The 20,348-nt window shown below is 47.7% G+C and overlaps 1 protein-coding gene across 1 annotated transcript; it reads left to right on the forward strand.

Moving 5' to 3' along the window:
- The first annotated feature begins 15,447 nt into the window (after positions 1 to 15,447).
- LOC126533865 (neprilysin-1-like) lies at positions 15,448 to 17,367 on the forward strand. Its single transcript, XM_050181098.1, has one exon. The coding sequence runs from the start codon at positions 15,448 to 15,450 to the stop codon at positions 17,365 to 17,367; it is 1,920 nt and encodes a 639-aa protein (XP_050037055.1).
- The last annotated feature ends 2,981 nt before the right edge of the window (positions 17,368 to 20,348 follow it).

Here is a 20,348-nt window from a genome sequence, read left to right on the forward strand (position 1 = left end):
ACACCGTAGCAGTAGGATGGAGCCCACTGATCTGAGCACCCTTCTTGTTTTATGTCAGTTATTGGCCTTTAATATCCGTCTATGGGAATCTGCTGTAGGAAGAAATATAGCAGCCCGAGAAGAGAGGAGAACGTGAATTCGCGCTTCGCTTGCAAGCTCCACGCACCACGTAACGACTGCAAAACTTGGCTGACATGTACGTAGCAGCGTATGCTATCCGCGGACTGTGTTTATTCCCCAATCCCGAGGGATGGCTCAAGAGCCGTTTAAAGCGCGAACAGCAAGGAACTTCTGTCGTCACACATTCTTAGGAACGTTGCCCTGAAACAACCCTTTTGTGGCATATGTACGCACTCAACGATAGTTTAACTTTAGACGCAGCGCATAAGCAGCAGCAAACTTGGAATAGCAAGGACTGTCTAGTTACTTTGCTGTTGCGGATTTGGCCTCTTACAGGAACTGTACGGCGCAAATTTGTTCAGAAGCAAGTCCCTTTTCGATCGAATTTTGCAGCGACAGAAGTTTAGTGCTCGAAATTGAGTTTGCCTCGTCCGTTCATCACATCCGTGCCCTGTCTGTCTGGTCCGTCCGTCTGTCTCTCCCGTCTGTCCGTTCATTTGGTTGAGTGACTACAATCGTTGTCGACATGGACGGCACACAACGATTGTTTCGTTGTCAGGCCACCTCGTAGTCCCCAGCTTTGCCACACTGCCCACAGCGTAATGAAAAATAAAACTTCTATGCAACTGCTTCAACAGGGATTTGGACCCATATCAGTGAGGCAATGTGCATTTGGCATTTAAGAGTCGTCGTCGTTGTTGTTGCCTATAAGACAGGTTGAAAATGAAAATAAAACGAGAAAAAGAAAGGAGTCCAAGAGCCGCGTTATATCTTGACATTGCCTATGTCACATGCAATACAATCGGCCTATGACCAAGCAGTACATCGGAAGCAGAACATGACAGAATATAGGGTGCCAATGCTTAGGCAAAGAAGACAAAAGCTGGAATTCTGCGGAATAAGGCAGCTGTTTCTTTGTAAATAGTTGCACGAATGTTTTTTATCTCTATTGCTAAACTTATTCGAGGTGTTGTAAATATGTGGACTGCGGTACTGCATGTAATAATGTCTCGAAAGCGAAATTATTCGTTTAGAGCCTAATCTAGACTGGAATAAATACATGTGTTCCGAATGTGAAGAAGGGCACACCAGCGAAGTTGTCATGAGATATGTGTTATGGTGCAGTGCTAACATTTTGTTGAAGAACATTTGTGGTCGCCTGAACGGCAAACTCTTTGAGGCCGACTATAAATCAATGCAAAGAAGCTACTCTGAAGAAGAGGTCAGCACTGTGACTTTTCAATATAAGCCATGCTCCCTGTCATCATTTACCCGAAACTCGTTCTCAATCCCAAGGTTGAACCATTTCATTTTTTTTTTATGCACCGGCTTTTTATTAATGGAGCGCGTAAATAGTTTTTCATAAATAAAATAATATTGGTACACCCTCTGTTCTCTGCGGGCCATCTGCTCAACTATGCCTAAAAAAAAAACAATAACTGCGCTCTGGTAAACGTTGCCCATAAGGGCGCAATCCCTTCATTCAACTAGTATCCCCGAGCACGCCGCCGGCCTTCTCTTCGTGACGTCACTCGCCGAGCGCTCAGGCCTTCTCTTGTCCAGGTGGTGTTGCCTTACCCGCCTCCCTCGTGAGCGACAGGAGAGGGCACGCTTCCGTCCCGCGTTCCTCGATCGCGCAGGCGAGACTGAACTGCGTTCACCGGCTCACCCTCGCAAGCTTTCACTCGCACATATAGCACAGGGCGCGCGACGATTTTATCACCCTTACATCGCCCTTGGACTTTATACGGAACCTCACGGCGAAGGCAGAAATGCGCCTGCAGTGTCCTGCACTGCTATTGGCAATAAAACAATATGGGGTTTTACGTGCCTAAACCACGATATGATTATGAGGCACGCCGTAGTAGGGGACTACGGACTAATTCTGACCACCAGGGGTTGTTTGACGCGCATCTAATACACGGTACATGGGTGTTCTTGCATTTCCCATCGCATCAAAATGAGCCCGCCGCAGCCGTAATTTGATGCCGTACCTTTGGGCTTAGCAGCGAAACACCGAAGACACTATGCGCCACCACGGCGTTCGTTCAGGTTCGTCGCTAGAAATACGGGACTTTGGGCGTTTTTGAAGCGAACGAAATGTCTTCGTGGCCCGGGCGATAGACATTGTTTTTGCCCCGTTATAAATGCGCGAATGTTCTTTACAGCGGCGAGCCGTAACGAGGCACATTGTAAAAAATTTCTACAGTATTTGCAACGGCGAGTTTATGGCTCTCTTCCATCTCGGTACAGCTGACGAGCGTATTCTTGCTAATAAATATTCGCTTTAGGCGAACTTTACAGAAAAGCATTAGCATTTGTTGTCGAAGCCTCTGAATATGATGTGGCGCTTTATTGTGTCACCGTTTAGCATGCACTGGGCGAATGACAAATGTTGCAACCGAGGTTTCGCCGCACAGCCTTACGTCTTCTCTGGCAGTTATTTCTTTATTTATTTTCTTAGATATGCGGCAGAAACGGCTGCAGACGACACAATACACACCAATGAAACTTTCCCCACCAACAAAAGTCGAAAAGTCATTCTAATACTTGAACAACTGAGCAAACAAAAAATAAAAAACATTTTGCGTAATTTGCACACTCGAAGGCACATATGACGCGCAAACTATTCACGAACCATTGGAAACTTAAGCTCGGGTGCTGCTATTTAAATACATGTATAAGGGTAATTCGTTTTTCCTTGCAACAACTGCACCAAATTTGATGATGTTTGTTGAATTTAAAGAAAAACCTAAATTCTAGTGACTTTTGGCTTCGAATTTTTCATTTAGGCGGTCAATTCTTTGTTAAAAATTGGCCAAAATCGAAAATTTTCAGAAAACGAAACTATCAAGTTTAAAACTCAGTAACTCAACGATGAAAAATGATAGCACAATTCTGTGAATTGCATCTAATAGTACATCTACAGCGGACAAAACAGAAATGTTAAACATGAATCTAAAAAAGATTATTATTATGGAAATACGACTTTTGCAGAACCCTTGTACACAACGTAACCAATTCACGCTACATACAAATTGACAAACCAAATTTGTCCGCATTGACTTTCCTAATAGTTGCCGTTTACAGAACCGAGATATCTGTTCTTGGTACATAGCTATTATTTTGTAAACGTCGCGCTTCTATATTTTCGAAATTTCAAATTTTTCAAAATATTCTATACAAAATTCAGGCCGCAAATCGAAATTCCGTTTCCAACAGACACTTTAATTTACGTTCTCTCAAATGCATCAAATTTCTTTAAAAGCGATTAGCAGGATTATCTCATAAAAGCGTTTCTGCGTGTTACATGTATTTGAATAGGCCGCGTCGGATTGGGCCCCAGCTAGAGCTTCCTCTTAAACAATTTTTCGAGGGATAAAATACATGAATAATAACTGCATGACCATTGTCAAAAATGCTGTAAACAAATTCTTGCGTGCTTTGTGATCTTGTCTGCTAGTGTGTTGATTTGACTTGTCTCGTTGTGTGTTCCGATGTAAGACTTTAGAAAAGTCAATCGACCTTTGGCGTCAAATGTTTATAACAACATTAAACACACAAAGTTCCGCAATTGAAAATCTAAAGCACAACTTTGGAAATGTCAATGCACCTTTCACATCAACAGTTTATGAGATTTATACCCATAAATTTTCGGTATTGACATCCAGGCGCTCCATAGATTCCGCGGCCTCAGCGAGATGCCGCCGCGAGCCCGCTCACCATCAAAATTTCCTTGAAACTTTGTGGTCGGATGGGGCTGCTTGGCGTTATGCGACTCTCGGTGCATGGACGTTGCCGCGAAATCTAGCCCGAGTTCACTATCTTCGCGGTTAAATGTCTTTTCGAGCGTCAAAAAGACATTCTAGACAAAATTCAGAATGATTTCCGGCGCCGGGGGTTGCTTTCGTCGGCGGTGCATGGACAGCACGAAAAAGTTTTGAGGGGGGGGTTGAAGCCCCATAAGACCCCCCCCCCCCTGGCTACGCCCCTGGCCGTGGCGTGCTTCCGAGGGGGGCATGCAATGCTTTATTGAAGGTTCGGACGCTTGTTTTGAGCTCGTTCTTTACTGAGACGTATACTGTTGGGTGTATTCTAAGGATGACTGCAATCGATGTATGAGCCAATGCATATTTGCTTGCTTACGGGGTTGAGTCATTGCTGATGATGATAGTTTTTGCACCACTCGACTAGACGCCACCTTAAGGGGGTGTGAGCCATTGTAACGAGCCACACAAGGCTTTCGCCTTAATAACAGCAGAACTTGCTTTTACCGGCAAAGCGCTTATTGCGGGTGCCGACAAAGAAGCAGAAAAAAAAGACTAGGAAGGTGACGCAGAGCGTGTGGGCCTTTCTCTCTTGGTGATTAACATTTTATCCTTGGTCGAGCCCGAAAGGAAGTATGTAAAACTGTGCATCATGTTGTGCCACACTGCGTCCATACATGGAGGCAACGGGCGCTTCCCGTCAAGCCGGCAACGAGGCACGCGCCGCGCGGGATACTCGCTCTCGACCTGAAGGGAGCGTTTGACAACGTGTCCCACGCGAGCGTGTTGCAGAAGCTAAACAAAACCCGGTGTGGCCGAAAGACATTTGACTACATAAAAGATTTTCTGTCAAACCGAACGGCGACCATCAGGATAGGGGAGGAGAAGTCGGACCCTGTCGAAGTGCGATAGGGGCACCCCTCAGGGATCGGTCTTGTCGCCCCTGCTCTTCAATCTGGCCCTGCTGCCCCTGCCTGATCTACTCAAGCAAATTGAAGGCGTGGACCACGGTATGGACCACGATATTATGGACCACGATATTACGGTGTGGACGGCCCGAGCCGGATCCGATGCCTAGATGGAGGAAGTCTTGCAGCGGGCGGCAACGACCGTGCACGAGTACGCAAAGTCGTGCGGACTGAGCTGCGCTCCCCAGAAATCAGAGCTGCTCATGATCCAACCGGGAAAATCCAAGAAGGAGCTGCCGCCGAACGTGATTATCACCGTCGCCGGAAAGACCATCAAGCCAACACAGCAGATTAGGATTCTCGGCCTACTACTTCAGAGCGACGGGAAGGCACAGGCCGCCATCACAAAGATCAAGACTACAACCGAACAGATACTTGGTATGATTAGGCGGGTATCTAATGGAAACCGAGGCCTTAAAGAGGAAGATGCCATGCGCCTGGTACGCGTGTTCGTCGTTTCGCGGGTTACCTACTCCGCCCCGTATCTCCAGCTGACGAAGGCGAATAGGGACACCCTAAACACGATGCTTCGTAAGGCAATGAAACAAGCACTGGACATGCCCATTTACTCGTCCACTCGAAAACTGCTAGACATGGGCGCCCACAACACGGTGGAGGAGCTCATCGAAGCCCACCTCTATAATCAGAGAATCCGGCTCAGTCACACGGAGCAAGGACGAGCCGTCCTACGCAAAATAGGATGGCAGATCGAGGCAGTACCCATAAAGACGGCCCTTCCGAAAGACTGGAAAACGATCATTCAGACAAAACCCCTTCCCCGGAACATGACGCAGGGCAAGGACGACGAGAGGTGCACCGCGCGAGCCAGAGCCCTAGCCCGGAAGCTGGAAGAGAACCCCAGGGTCCTCTGCGCGGACGCCTCGCTCCGAAAACACAATGACCGTGCAGCGGTGGTGGTTACATCAAAAGACAGGCTAATCGTCAGCGCGTCCCTGAAGACAACAGACCCCGCAGCTGCCGAAGAAGCGGCCGTGGCCCTCGCACTCGCACAGCCGAGTGTGGACACCGTAGTCACCGACTCAAAGACAGCCTACAGAAGCTTCCGCAGGGGGGTAACCTCCACCGCGGCCCGAGCCATTCTAGCCAAGCACAAGCCTCCGGGAAGAGCCATAGAGCTCGTGTGGGTCCCGGCTCACTCGCAGGTAGCAGGCAACACCATCGCCAGTTACCATGCCCGAGAAATGTCAATCCGGGCCGAGCAGGAGCCGGAAGAGCTACCGCGCCCGGTTACCAGCTTTCGAGACATTACCCGGATGTACCGAGAGGAAAGGTGCAGACTGCCAGAACCGCACCACAAACTCACCAGGCAACAACAGACGATCCTGCGTTGAGCGCAGGCGGGATCGCTTGCGCATCCTGTACTCATGAACCGCATGTACCCTGCGGAATACGATATGCTCTGTCCTTTTTGCAGAAGAGAAAAGGGCACCCTGCCGCACGCCTTGGTAGTGTACAAAACTCAAGAACCCCCCTCCTCCCCTTCCCACCAACACCCCCAATCCCCAACCCCTTGAGCGATGGGAGACCTTGTTATCCAGCGCCGCCCTACCGATTCAGCTCGCACTGACGGACAGGGGCCAGGAGCTGCTGGGAACATATGGGTCCCGTAACTGGGGAACCACCCCGTCTGGTGCCTACGTGCACTGCCGATTTATTTCGGGCTCAGTAAATGTTGCTTCATCATCATCATCCCCCTCCCCACCTCATTCTTCTGAAGTGGTTGCCCTTGGTGACAACCAGCAAAGTGCCAGAATACTGCCGAACCCTTTCCGTGACTCGAACTGAGGGTTCCGGGGACACAGAGCAGCATGACGAATCCACTGCCAGCCTTCAGAATTCCACAGAACTGCTAACCCCTGTCGTGGAGACCGGTTTTACGCAGCTCGAACTTCTCCTTTGACGAAAGAGGAAAACGACGCGGTTGACGTCAGCACCGCTCCTGCTTCGTTCCTGCCGACGATGGGATGCGCAAAGGGATTTAAGGCAGAGCCGGCCCATTGTTAAGAGAGAGAGTCGCCACCAGCCGCCCCGTCGGTCTGGTGCGCTCTTCAGCACCGCTACTTGTAAGCTATTAGAGAGTTTTAGTTTAGGGACGCAAAGGCGCACGCAAGAACTAGGGACGCCGGTACTGCGCATGCGCAGACCCCTACGTCTGGGGCTGCACATGCGGTTGCGTCCCCTAAACTAAAACGCTCTATTACCTGCTATATGTACAGATTCTATAAAGCTTTTTCGTCTCCTCCTCTTCCGCCTCAAGAGTCCATCTCTCGTCTGCTACCCCGAGTCGCAATAATGAGTACGTCATTGCAACCGGGAGACTCTCCTGTTAGAACACATTTTCCTCGTTATTAACACTGAATCGCGTTATTTTCGTTATGTAGCGTCTTCGCCAAAATTGGTATGACGACTATTGAAGAAAACGACCGAAACATAATTTATAATCACTATTAATAAAATATACATAGTCGAAATCGTTAAATTAACAGGAGGCAAGAAATTCATGTTTCCATTCAGAATCATGGCCAATCCCCGCCCCCTCCCCGCGTGGATACGCGCCAAAATTCTGAACGAAGAAGCAGAAGAAGAAGAGAGCGCGAGCTCGCGAGACAAGGGTTCGCGAGCCTGCCAGCCGTCTCATCGAGCGTCACCGAGAACGAGCACGTCGACTTCGGCAGCCATAGCGACCACGTTCCTGCACCTGCCTTCTGCTTCGCCGTACAGGTCCACCATGGCCGCCAGGGCCGCACAGGCTCTACAGAAGCGGAAGCGCTCAGAGTCTCACAGGTTATCATCCACGTCCAGCACGTCATCTAAACGAGTGAGTGCGGGCAAGCGTCCTCGTGAAAATCAATTCTGCAGCCTTCAGGACAGCTTTGTCACGTTTATAGGGTTTCGTCTACATAATTCTATACGCTGCCTACAGGCAAAAGTCGTCAGTGCGAAACATTGGTCTTTTGAGGTCCACAGTCAATCTGTAGACACTAATAAATGGGCAACACGTGCAAACTCCACAGGCTGCACAGACTGTCACTTCAGCAAGAAACGTCTGTAGAGTTCTTTTTTTTTTTTTAGTGTGGCCGTGGCACGTTTCTTGACGCGCGTTAGCGAAGAAAAGTGTTGACCCACATTAGCCAGGAAAGCGAAATTTATATACAGCTTGTGAATGGCTGGTCTGGAGGATTTAACACTGCGACGAACAATGGCAGGTCAGCTCGGGAGCTGTGAAGTATGACTCACATTAAGCCCGTTTAAATTCTGATGCGAAGTGAACCTCTGCGATGGGTGCCATTGCGTCGCTACACCGAGAGGTGTTGGTTGACGTGCTGGCGACTTCGAGCGACCGCAGCTCTTTCCAGTAGCCATCGCACGCTCATGTCGACACGCCCCATAGCTTCCGAGATTTGCGTACGTCTCGGAGGCCACGCACGCCCATAGGCGGGCACGTCAGCAAGCATGTCGAATCGTGGTTGTGGAGTGTAGGCGAGCGGACTGTGATCCTCCTCATAATGGCCCAGCGACTCGATGTCAGATGAGAAGCCATGTCGAGAAGCGTTAGTCTTGGTAGACTACAACGCGAGCGTCGACCATATGCAGGGTTTTTTGTAGCTGCACCAAATTGTTTGATTGCCTACGGCAGATAGTGCAATTGTAACCCTTCATCTAAACTACTCCATGAGGCGGCCATTACTTCTACGAGAAATCGAGTTTTAAATTGAAATTTTAACGTAATTACACTATTTTTTTAAAATTTCCTTTACGGCACATACTTAACACCTACGAATTATGGCAGCAGAGTTTGCAAGGCGTATCCACTTGGAACGAATTCTCTGGGCAGCACCGGTCTCGAGATATTAGCTTTCTAAATGTCCGTCGAACTGCGTTGGTGTTCCAGTTAATTTTGTACTTCAATGCATAAAACAGCGGTTTCTTAAAAAATGTAAATGGAACGCCAATGCATTTCGACGGACACATTGAAAGTAGATTTTATGAGGGAAACGAAAGCTTTGTCGGCGCGTTGGGCCTTTGTCAGGTCTTTTTGAGAAAACATGACCCAATTTTCTCTGGTCCGCGGGGTGGCTTCGTCGATTGGGTTTCGTGATAAAGCGTCCTCAAGCTGGCTTTGTGCCCCAGCACGGTGACGCACGTCGTATGTGTAGTCCTGGGGCCGAACGATCCACAGGGAAAACTTGTGTTTGAGGTACTGCTTTCGGAACAACCATGCAATCGCGTAATTATAATTTACCGATATATACAGGGTGTTCCAGCTAACTTTAGCCAGAGTTTAAAAATATGCCAATGCCATGTAGCTGGACACAACCAAGGTAATGTTCTTTGCCGTCACTTGGAGATACTCTGGTTATTTTTTTCATATACACTTTTATATACTCATATTTACTTTTCAGATAGATTTTTTTTTTCATTTCATATACTCGGAGCATCTCCAAGCGACGGCATACATTAACCTGGTTATGTCCAGCTACGTGGCATTCGCTACTTTTAAGCTCTTGCTAAAGTTAGCTGGGACACCCTGTATATATTTTAAAGGGAAGGCCGGACCCCGGCCGAAGCATCAGTAAAGTCGTGTTATTTTTCCTACGTGCTTACGGTCGGAACTTATAGAAAAACTACTATTGCATATATTTCATAAGAGTTTGTATTATCAGAGTGCTGAAAACACATGAGCAGTGTGTTGTTTCATATTAAGTTTTTGAAGTGTGTATGTTGTGCATGCAACATGTACAGTCCCCGTCAGTATGAAAGGTAACACCTAAATATCCTTTTAGACTCTCCGTGGGGCCTAAACACACGTGCTCGTCAAAAAAGCGTTCAGTGAGACTAAAACTTCATCAAGACAACTTATTTTCATGTATAAATAATCCCAGATTTGAACCCATGCATTACTTGTTATAGTCGTTTTAGGAAACATAGTCCTTTCCGTTTCACTTTGATGACGACTGTGCATGTCCGTGTGTCTACTGGTATCCACGACAGACAGGCAGCCCCACGAAAAAAAGACAAGTACAGCGTATATAAAGCACATGACGTTGTGTTAAAGCGTCTTCCTTGCAGCTGTCATTGTTGGCTCATATATATGTACTTGTTGGCTTAAACGCGAGGAGTGAAAGCAGAATGCGAATTTTTTCATCGCATTTTTCTTTTTCTTTACATGTGTTTAGAAAAGCCAGAAATCGAAGGATGGAAGGCCAGGAACGAAGAAAATGGAACTCCAGGAAAATGGGGCTAACCCGATCGCGAAGTGTCCGGAAACCGCTACAAGCCCTACAACGATAACAGCGGTGAGTCGCGCGCATCAAATATATCGTAATATCAGCACCGACTTCTCAGCTGATCTTAAGGCGCGGTTCTCAATAAAAGCTCACGAAATTTAAATATTACGATGATATCCGGTGGCCGAAGCCTCAAGCAACGAAAAATTACGAAAGCAGACAACACCCCAAGCCGTGCGCAGCTGCGTGAAAGAACAGACAGCGCGTCGTCTGGAGCATCGTCTGCAACGAGGCTTCCATGCCTACCATGCCATGCCATAGTGTTCGAATACTCACCGTGAACGCTAAAGCAAAGCGGACAGCCGTCATCTTAAATTGTGTTCTAATAGGTGATGTTCAAAACCCGACGCCTATGACGCATTTGTGTCCCAATATTTCCACCGCATGCAACCAACAATAGCATAAACTTTAAGATCAGTATATGTTTTTCCAGCAGGCGCCGCTAGTTCGGCGTAAACTTACCATAGAGTGAGAACACTAACTCTATGCTGGGCGAAAAAAGCGGCAACCGCTAGGGCGCCGCCATGTTGGAACGACTCATTTTGCAACACTAGAAAGCCTTCAAACTGTTATGCAAGAACAAGCATTTACAAGTAGCACGTACGTATAGGTATCCTGTAAAGTTCATGCCATATATTTTTCAGCAAAATCGGATGGGTATTTATAAAATATGTATGTAAAACTCACGGTGCGTGAAAGCATGCGTCTGCATGTGCCGGAACCAGATGGTGCCACTATAGTGAGTGAGGATCAGGATCACGTTGATTGCGCGTCTGGCCTTAATCGCGCCATCGTCGTCTGCGCCTGCACGGAGTGGCAACGCATGGCGGCGCCTTTGCGGTTACCGATTTCAATACATGGGCCCCATAGGAAGCTTTTCCTCCAAGAGTTGGTGATATTGACTCCATGGAATTTAGACAGCATCTATCCCGGCAAAAGTGGCAAACAAGACAGCATCGCGAAAACATCGTAGTCAAATACGATCCAGGATACTCTGCTGTCAAAACAAGATGGCGGCTGAGCAGCCTGCTTGGTAACCCGGAACCTAAATGTTGCCTGCTATATTGTGTTTGTCTTAGGTTATCTTACGAAACGTTTTAGAGCATCGAGATATTAACTTTCATTACATTATTATGTCTTAGCGAGGTGACATAATTTCGCAGGGATGTGTTCCAAATGCTTTCCATTAATTAGACTCAATATTGTCTACTTGACAGTCGAAGCAGACTGGTTCCAATGCTGGCCCGGATTATATTACATCTTGCGTAACTGCAGACAAAGCGTGATTCACCACTGGCGAGACGGACGCATACGCGAATTATATGGAGGGCGCCACCCCTCGTTGGTCTGTTTCATACATAGGATCGTACATTTACGGGCTGTACTAAATTCTTTCATTCTGGTGGTAAAAACTGGGTGTTCTATTTAAAGATAAAGACGGGGGATATGTAGCGATATTTCTCTGCCTGGCAGCCAGAAGCAAGCGAAATGAATCGCGGGTACCATGCCACGACTAATACAGCCTCTCCCAGGTCAAGTGAGGAAACTCATGGAAATCCTTGCTGGCAGGCATCACTTATATTTTCAAAGGAAACTCCATAAACAAGAAACAATAAATAGGCGCATGCTTGGAAACGCCTTCTTTATTTTATCTGCACATTACATAACACAGGAAAAATGCGTGGTAATGCATACAGGCACGCTTTCCAAGACGTGGGCTGCTTTAGGTTGTCTTACAAGCCCTTGTTGACGTAGGTTATCAGATGCACTTTGAGCATTCCTGCGGTCATCCCAGACTTACCTCGCCTTTGATCCTTGCCTGTTGTCCAGTTTTGCAGCATCGCGCCATAGGCTTTTCCAACAAAATTAATGGCATACCAATGAACATGGTTAAATAAACACACTCCTAATTTTACATACACCGTTTTCAACGCGGAGAAATGGCCACGCTGCCTTCGCCCCCTGCCGCATTACCTCTATTTGCATGAATGGGACGTGCACGAAATGCGATGCGATGAGCCATTGTCGTATTCACATAAGCGCTGCTACTGAAAAGCAACCGAGTCAGTCTGGAAGGATAAAGCGTTATCTAAAAAAAAAAACTCCGTTTTTAATTTCTAAACAACACGTTGATCATTAGAAGAAAGAAATGAAGGCCAATGTTCCAGTTTTTTAATTTCGCGCCTTATCCCCATGCCGGTAAATAACTGTGACGTCACGAATTTTTAAGTATTTCTTCGCATTTAGACCTCGTTGGTTCAGAAAAATTTCCTGAAACTTGTCATACTCAACATTTAGTTTCTTTAGAACACAATGTAGTCTATCTTACCCACAACACAATAGGCCTTTAAAGGACGCTGTTAAAATAAATGACGTCACAGCGAGCAGCTGGTACGAGAACTTCAAGGCGGCGTCGCCACCAGTATTCTGCCATTGCGCTTCTTCTGGCTTACTAAGGCTCTTATCGTGTTAGGAGTGGTGTTTTCGATATCGTTCCATGATGACTGATAGAGAAGGAATCAGTTTTATAATTAATGTCCCTTTGTAGCTCAGCATCCTTCTTATAGAATTTGTTGAGGGATCAAATACACGACTAATAACTTCACTGCCATTGCCAAAGATGCTGCAAACTAATTCTAGAACGCTACGCACTGTCAAGTAAAATGATTGTATTAACTTCTAGCGTATAACCAAAATTTGCTATGAGGCCTGGTGAGAGGCCCCTTAAGGCGGCTAATTTTCCCGTATGTTGACATAGATAAACCTTCATGTCACTGGTTTTAAGATGAAATTCCAATTTTTTTGGAGATAGCAGTATAAGTATTCAGGCAAAGGGAATACTTCAGTTAGATACATAAGAACGTTCATTTTCCAATAAGCCTAGCATTAGCAGAACAATAGCTACACTTTTGAGCTACTCCAGCAGACTCCAGCTAGCATGAGTGTCAGAGGTCAAGCGCTGAGTTTGCCTCAGTCGGGCACTATACGAGGTGCGAAAAAAGAAAACGAGACTGGTGCAATAAATTATTGTACTCACAGAATCAGTTCTCTGAGACATTATCACCTTCAAAGTAGTCCCCTTCAGCATTCACACACTTCTGCATTCGGTGCTTCCATTGCTGGTAACAGTTCTGAAATAAGGTACTTGGAAGGCCCTTCAGGAGATTCTCCTTTCTTGCCTGAACCTCTTCAACTGAGGTAAAATGGATTCCCTTTAAGGAAGATTTAACTTTAGGAAATAAAAAAAAAAGTCGCATGGAGCCAAATCAGGCGAATAAGCAGGATTCCCCATCACACTAACTTTTTGCTGGTCAGAAAATGCTTGACAGATAGGGCCGTGTGAGCGGGTGCATTCTCCCGGTGCAACAGCCATCCATCACTCCACAAATGTGACCTTTTTTATTGCGAAGCAATACTACTTTAGGTCGCACTTCAGTCCGTTCCGTGGCGAGGCGGTGATAGGCACCATTGACCTTTAGCGTGACCTCGCTGCGTGACGTCACACCACGTGACCTAGAGTGACGTCACACCAGCTATGTAAAAACGGGGCCCCATCTCACGCCGTCGCGAGGCGAGGCGGTAGCCACCAACGGCAGCCTAACTCCCACTCCTCTCACCAGGGGCGCTACGGTCGGTGTGACGTCGCACCAGCTGTGTAAAAACGGGGCCCCATCTCACGCCGTCGCGAGGCGAGGCGGTAGCCACCAACGGCGGCCTAACTCCCGCTCCTCTCACCAGGGGCGCTACTATTGTTTCGCAATCACCAGGCTTAACCAAGCAAAGCCACGGCCGATTTTTTATTGCGAAGCAATACTACTTTAGGTCGCCCTTCAGCCCGTTCCGTGGCGAGGCGGTGGTAGGCACCATTGACCTTTAGCGTGACCTCGCTGCGTGACGTCACACCACGTGACCTAGAGTGACGTCACACCAGCTGTGTAAAAACGGGGCCCCATCTCACGCCGTCGCGAGGCGAGGTGGTAGCCACCAACGGCGGCCTAACTCCCACTCCTCTCACCAGGGGCGCTACGGTCGGTGTGACGCCACACCAGCTTTGTAAAAACGGGGCCCCATCTCACGCAGACGCGGCGCGAGGCGGTAGCCACCAACGGCGGCCTAACTCCCGCTCCTCTCACCAGGGGCGCTACGGACACTATTGCTTCGCGATCACCAGGCTTAACAAAGCTAAGCCACGGCCGTTTTTTTTTTTCAAATGTTTTCACTAAGTCTTTTTAGTACTTCGATGTACTAGTGTTGATTAACAGTCTGACCACTGGAACTCCACTCAATCATCACGATTCCTATAATGTCGAAGAAAACAATTAACATTGCCTTGAATTTTGATTTTGACATGCGTGGTTTTTTTGGGTCTTGGGGATTCTGGGGACTTGGACTGCATTGACTGGTGCTTACTTTCTGGGTCATAGGTAAAAATCCATGTCTCATCATATGTTGCAACAGATTCCAACAAATCTGGCTCGTTTGCAATGTGTTCTAACATGTCCACACACAAGTCCTTACGGCACTGTTTTTGGTCATCGAACAGAACTTTTGGAACAACCTTCGCACGAATCTTCCGCATGTGTAATTTGCCCGTTAAAATGCGTTGAACAGCTTCCCTATCCAAGTTAACCAACCCCGCCACTGCACGAAAACTTACTCTTCGGTCACCACGGATCACATCACGAACTTTGGCAATGTTTTGGCCTGTAATCGCTGACCTTGGGCGCCCAGCACGTTCATCATCTTCCACACTGTCCCTTCCCCCTGAAAACCGCTTACACCATTCAAACACATGTGCACGAGACAAAGTTTCATCTCCATAATCCTCAGGTAACATTTGAAAGTTTCCGTGGCTGATTTCTTAAGTTTCACAAGAAACTTGATGTTGATTCACGGTTCGGTTTTTACATCAGACATTTTTCCAGCAGAATGCAGTTGCACATGTTCACTCAATGACGCAGCACTCCCAACTGGCGTGATCGGTTCCGCCGAAACTGGCCGCATGAATAGGGCAGGTGTGTGGGACGATGTCAGCAAAACAGTTGTTGCCAACTCCACTCTTTTTTCAAGCTACACACTTAGTCTCGTTTCTTTTGTGTCACACCTCGTATATACTTTTCGGAGCGTGGAAGGCAGCTACACTCCAGTTATGTGTGCGGAGTTTGCACTGAATTCTTACGTAGCCTTATAAGATAGTTTGTTTCTGGGTACCTATGCGGCGACCAGCCTATAAAACAAGGTCACCTCTATTTCTTTATTTCATTCTTTCTTTAGACTAGCCACATGACGACCCGTCACCAACATTCAAATGCCAAGAAGATGGTCACCAATGCAATAGTGCGGTTCCTCACCAGTGGAGCCCTGCTGATGATCATGATATGGTCCAAGGCACATGCCACCATAGTGTTCTGCAACACTTCCCATTGCCTTAGGCATGCCACTAAGCTCAAGGAGGCCATGGACACTAGCGTCGACCCCTGCAACGACTTCTACAAGTTCAAGTGCATCCAGCTACGCAATTTGACGCCGACCGACGAAGAACTCTACATGAACTTCAAGCAGGGCCTAGGTTTCTTGTGGCCGGAGAAAAAACAATCGGCCATCGACCCGCTGCTCCCGTTGCTGAACCTTACTATCACCTGGAACATCAACTTCCTCTTTCAACTGGAGGCCTTGCCTGCATACAAGCGGAGGCCGCAGACGCTATACATTACGCGTGGCATACTGAGCCGCAGATTTTCGGATCCCACGTGGACACCAGTTACGTTTGCCGAAGTCGTCAGACGGCACTGCGGTGAACTCGGGGTCGAGCCGCCGTCCGACTCGAGCATCCAGGAACTGAAGAGCACCGTGGAGGACATCATAAATGCCGCGCTCAAACTTCCACCGGGTGCCACGACTGACACGCAGATTATGATGAAGGAGATTGAGCAGCTGATGCCCAAACGGGGGTACGACTGGCTCAGCAGCCTGAACAAACTGTACAGTCCCCAGTTCACGTGGACACCGGACAGCCCAGTTGCTCTGGAAGATGAAGCAATACTGCAGAGCGCGTACACCCTGCTTGAGAACTACAAGAAAAAGAGGCAGACGCTCATGGAAGGTTTATCGTTGGTGTTCCTCCGAACGTCCCTTTGGTTGGCCGCAGGAAAACCAGAGCTGCGTTACAGGTCCGACCCTAAAGTTGGCAGGCGTATATGGAAGCTGACCTGCGTCAAGTACACCGCCGGCAACTTCGGTTTGCTGATTGCGGCCAGCCACATTTATAGGCGCTACAGCAGCAGTATGCGTGGCCAACTCGCACGTTTCCACCAGAGCATTCAGACGACGATCAAGCAGCAGCTCGAAGACGCCGAGTGGATCGACGCCACCATCAAGAGTAAGGCGACCGTCAAAATCGACGCGATGACTCTGGACACGATGCCAGAGGAGAACTTCTTCTCTGACGTCGATCTGGCTCGGTTATACCGAGACTTTCCAAGTAACGCCGCCTCGTTCTTGGAAAACTACATCAAAGTCGCGGAAGCCTACCGGCTCCTCATCGTCCACGACAACTTCATCAGTGTCCACTCCAGGAGGCTCGGGGACGGCTCGCCAAGTCGATACGACTACTACTACAACATCGCCTACATATCTCTGGGTGCCATGGAGCCTCCCACACTCTACCTGAGTGGCACAACAGCCATGATCTATGGCAGCTTCGGCACGCTCATCGCAGAGTGCATCGTGCGCTCGTTCGACAAGCGCGGCGTCCTCTTCACGGGAGAAGGCAAGCGAGAGCTTTGGTGGCACTCCCCAGTTTATACACAACGAGTCGGCTGCGACTTGTTATCTGACCGCAAGTCTGGAGGCAGTGGCACAACCTCTGATGCGAAGACGCTGCCAGCTGGTAGCCGCGACCAGCGGGAGGTTCGTTTCGCGCCCTTGTTCCCCCTGGCACCGGCACTGACCACATCGTTCATTGCGCACCGCCGGGCTAGCATCAAAGACGGCAGGCACGTCCAACACCGACTGCAATGGCTCGCCGACTACACCAATGACCAGGTCTTCTTCCTGACCTACTGCCTCATGACCTGTGTCACGAACAACACCGGTGAGACCTGCAATGTGCCCCTACGACAGATGCAGAGATTCGCAAGCGCGTTCCGGTGCAGCCCCGGTTCACCGATGAACCCAGTGAAGAAGTGCACTTTTTTCTCGTAACTGTGAAAGCGCGTTTGCTTTTTTGTAGTATTAATTTCCATGGTTTAGTGCATTGCTTTTTTTCTAGAATGTCGATTTTATGATAGAAACTAATGATGCAGCTTAGGCGATGTGCTGTTAATAATTTCAGTTTTGTCCTCTCAAGAAAAAAATTTGGCGGCCCACAGCAATGCCGGTAATTAGTACTGAACAATCGATTGCCTCGAATGACGCAAGGTGTACCCTCACGTACATTTCGCAATTCTATTTGCCTTCAAAATTTCCACGACACTGTACTTTCAAAAGTCCCAGGTCTCTTTTCTGGCTGCCACATTGTGTGTCGTACTTGAGTAGCTTTTGATGGAGAGTATGGAGCCAGCTATTCATGCGTTATTGCCTTACGTGACCAGCTGCTTGGCAGACCTGGCAAAGCTAGGTTTGCAGAAGCAGAGGGCTGTGTGCAGCTGTGGACGCTTCTGAAAACACGTGCGCATGTGCAGACGGCGTCAGAGACATTGTCCGCCTCCATGCCTCGCAAACTATCTCAACGACCTGCGTAATTAAGATATCGCGTTAACAAACCGCGGGGATGATGGCTCTCGCAGTGGACTTTTGCATGTATCGCGTTTCTATATTACCTCGATTTCGAATGTAAACGCGCTGCTCACTTTCTCCTCGATAACGATTCTAAATAGCGCAGCAGCACAGCTGAGTAGTGGGCGCCTGTCTGTGTATCATGCACCAAGATTTAAATATATGCAAATGCCACATAGCTGGACAGAACCAAGGTAATGTTCTTTGCTGTTGCTTGGAGATACTCTAATTACTTTTTGTATTCTGCCTAATCACACTAGTATTAATTATTTCACCAACTTCTTAACTGTTATAATTGGATGAAATTGTCAATGAGAAAATTGTAGAGCAACGCTAAATACTCCCGATACACTTTCTGTTGTTCAATACGTGCTGCACAAGTTTTTCCAAGTGTGAAAGATGCCTGCGAACATATGCAAAGTGCCCCAAGCAGCCAGTTGCGCGGAAAGTTTGCATGTCTCGTTCACACGCAACTCCTCGTTAAATTGACCTCTGTTAATTCATAAAATCTGATAATTCCGTCTAGCTTTCTTGTCCCGACAGGCGTATGCCTTATTTTATGGCACCAACACCTCGTTCATTTGGACGTTACTTGGCCGCACACCGGTTAATTCGGAAAGCGCTCACAGCACAGCCAACGTGCAGTGCCTCAAACGTGCAATGTAAAAAAGCAAAAGCAGCGCTAATGTCCAACCTAAACGAAGCAGCGGAGTCTGCATCGCCAGCCACCAGCGGAAAACGACAGGAATGCCCGAGCGCATCGTGTTTGTCTTCACAGCATGTATGCCGGTGTTTGCCGCTGCGTGTTCCGTGATCGCATCAGTAGGGACCGCGATCGTGTCCACTGCGTTTGGGCCTAATAGCAGTTTCGTTTTAGCTTAGTGCACGTTGGCCGTGCACCTACAGAACTGCGTACTCAGCAATTGAAATTGCGGCGTCGATAGTGACTACGGTTTTGTCTGCGGTGGACGCGCCAAGCAGTACTAGTTTCGTTTTGACTCGGTGTATGTTGCCGGCATGCCTTTGTAATTGCATGGTGACCACCTGTCCTAGATTACATTGAAAGCGACAACGGTTTGGTCCGCTGCGGTTGCTCGGGTTGCACTTAACAGTAGTTTTGTTTCGACTCAGTGCAATGCGTAAGGGATAGCGCAGCCTGCATGCTCGCATCAAATCTGCTGGCTACATCGTGACAGACAGTTGTTCGTTGCTGACCAGCTCGCGGGCTAAAACAATCTGGGTGTGCGCGTGGTAGCGAAAAGCATGTCTCGGATGAAGACGAGGGTCTTGCGCAGCGGCCAAAATGCGAAAGAAGCCGCGCTGCCTTTTCCCTTGCGACCTCTAATCAGTCACGAGATGACGAGAACTGCAGTTTTCACACTGTTTTTGCGCAATATACCCAGAAACAAGATTTGCTGATTCATTCGGTAACTAATATCGTATTGATGCAGGAAGCATTTCTTTGCTATTCTCTAAGTTCCCTCGATAATTCGACGTTCGGCTAAGTCCGGCATTTTTTTTTCGGTCCCGTGAAATTCGAATTGACATGGTTCTAGTTGATTGATTTTTAAGTTGTAATCGTGGCCAGTAACTTTTTTTTCTGTGACGTGCGCGAGTCGGCGATTTCACTTTATACTACTCTTAAAACGAGACTACTGTTTAAGCGAGTACGCTTCAACGAGGTTTTACTGACCTGCTGAGATGTGTTGCTGAGAGCGCTTATTTGTTAGCTCTAACGGTAAATGCTATGAAGCATGTGGGAGCATTGACGAACTGCCGTTAGGGTAAAAGTGTAACAATGTGTTTTACAAACCTCTGCAAGGATGCACATTGTGCACTGGTATTAGGATCGGTACATAAAGTAATATATTTAACTACGCTGCCTCTTGGATTGGCCCAGTTTATTTTTGGCCAGACAATCATCCACGGAAACTGGGGGGAAGAATAAAAGAAAGCTTCGCGTTAATTTTAAACAGGCTAGTACACCTCTATAACAAGGTAACCCTAATGATGCATTCAATACCGCTGTCTGTCTTAGTTGGTCTAAATTAGAAATTGCTAGGAATTGTACGATTACAGCTGTTTACATACAGAGTCATAAAACTAAGAAGAACGAGAGAGGCACTTGTCTTGTTAAACACGTTAACCTTTAGCACCAAGCAGGGGCCTATGTCAAAAGACACCAGTTTTCAAAGCCAAACAGTGATTTGTCCCAGTCAATATTTATTGTTTCTCAAGGCTCGTAACAGTTCTCACGCAATCATGATGTGCAACATTAACTCAAGAGGCCTTGAAACAGTGATACAGCAGTTGTAGATGGAAATGTGGCCTAGTGACACACTCCAAAAGGTACGTTTTGTTTTGTATGCATTGTATGTGTGCAATATATTGATTACAATAACCTAAAT

This window comes from Dermacentor andersoni, chromosome 3 (genome assembly GCF_023375885.2).
Source record: "Dermacentor andersoni chromosome 3, qqDerAnde1_hic_scaffold, whole genome shotgun sequence".
In the NCBI taxonomy this organism is placed as follows: Eukaryota; Metazoa; Arthropoda; class Arachnida; order Ixodida; family Ixodidae; genus Dermacentor; species Dermacentor andersoni.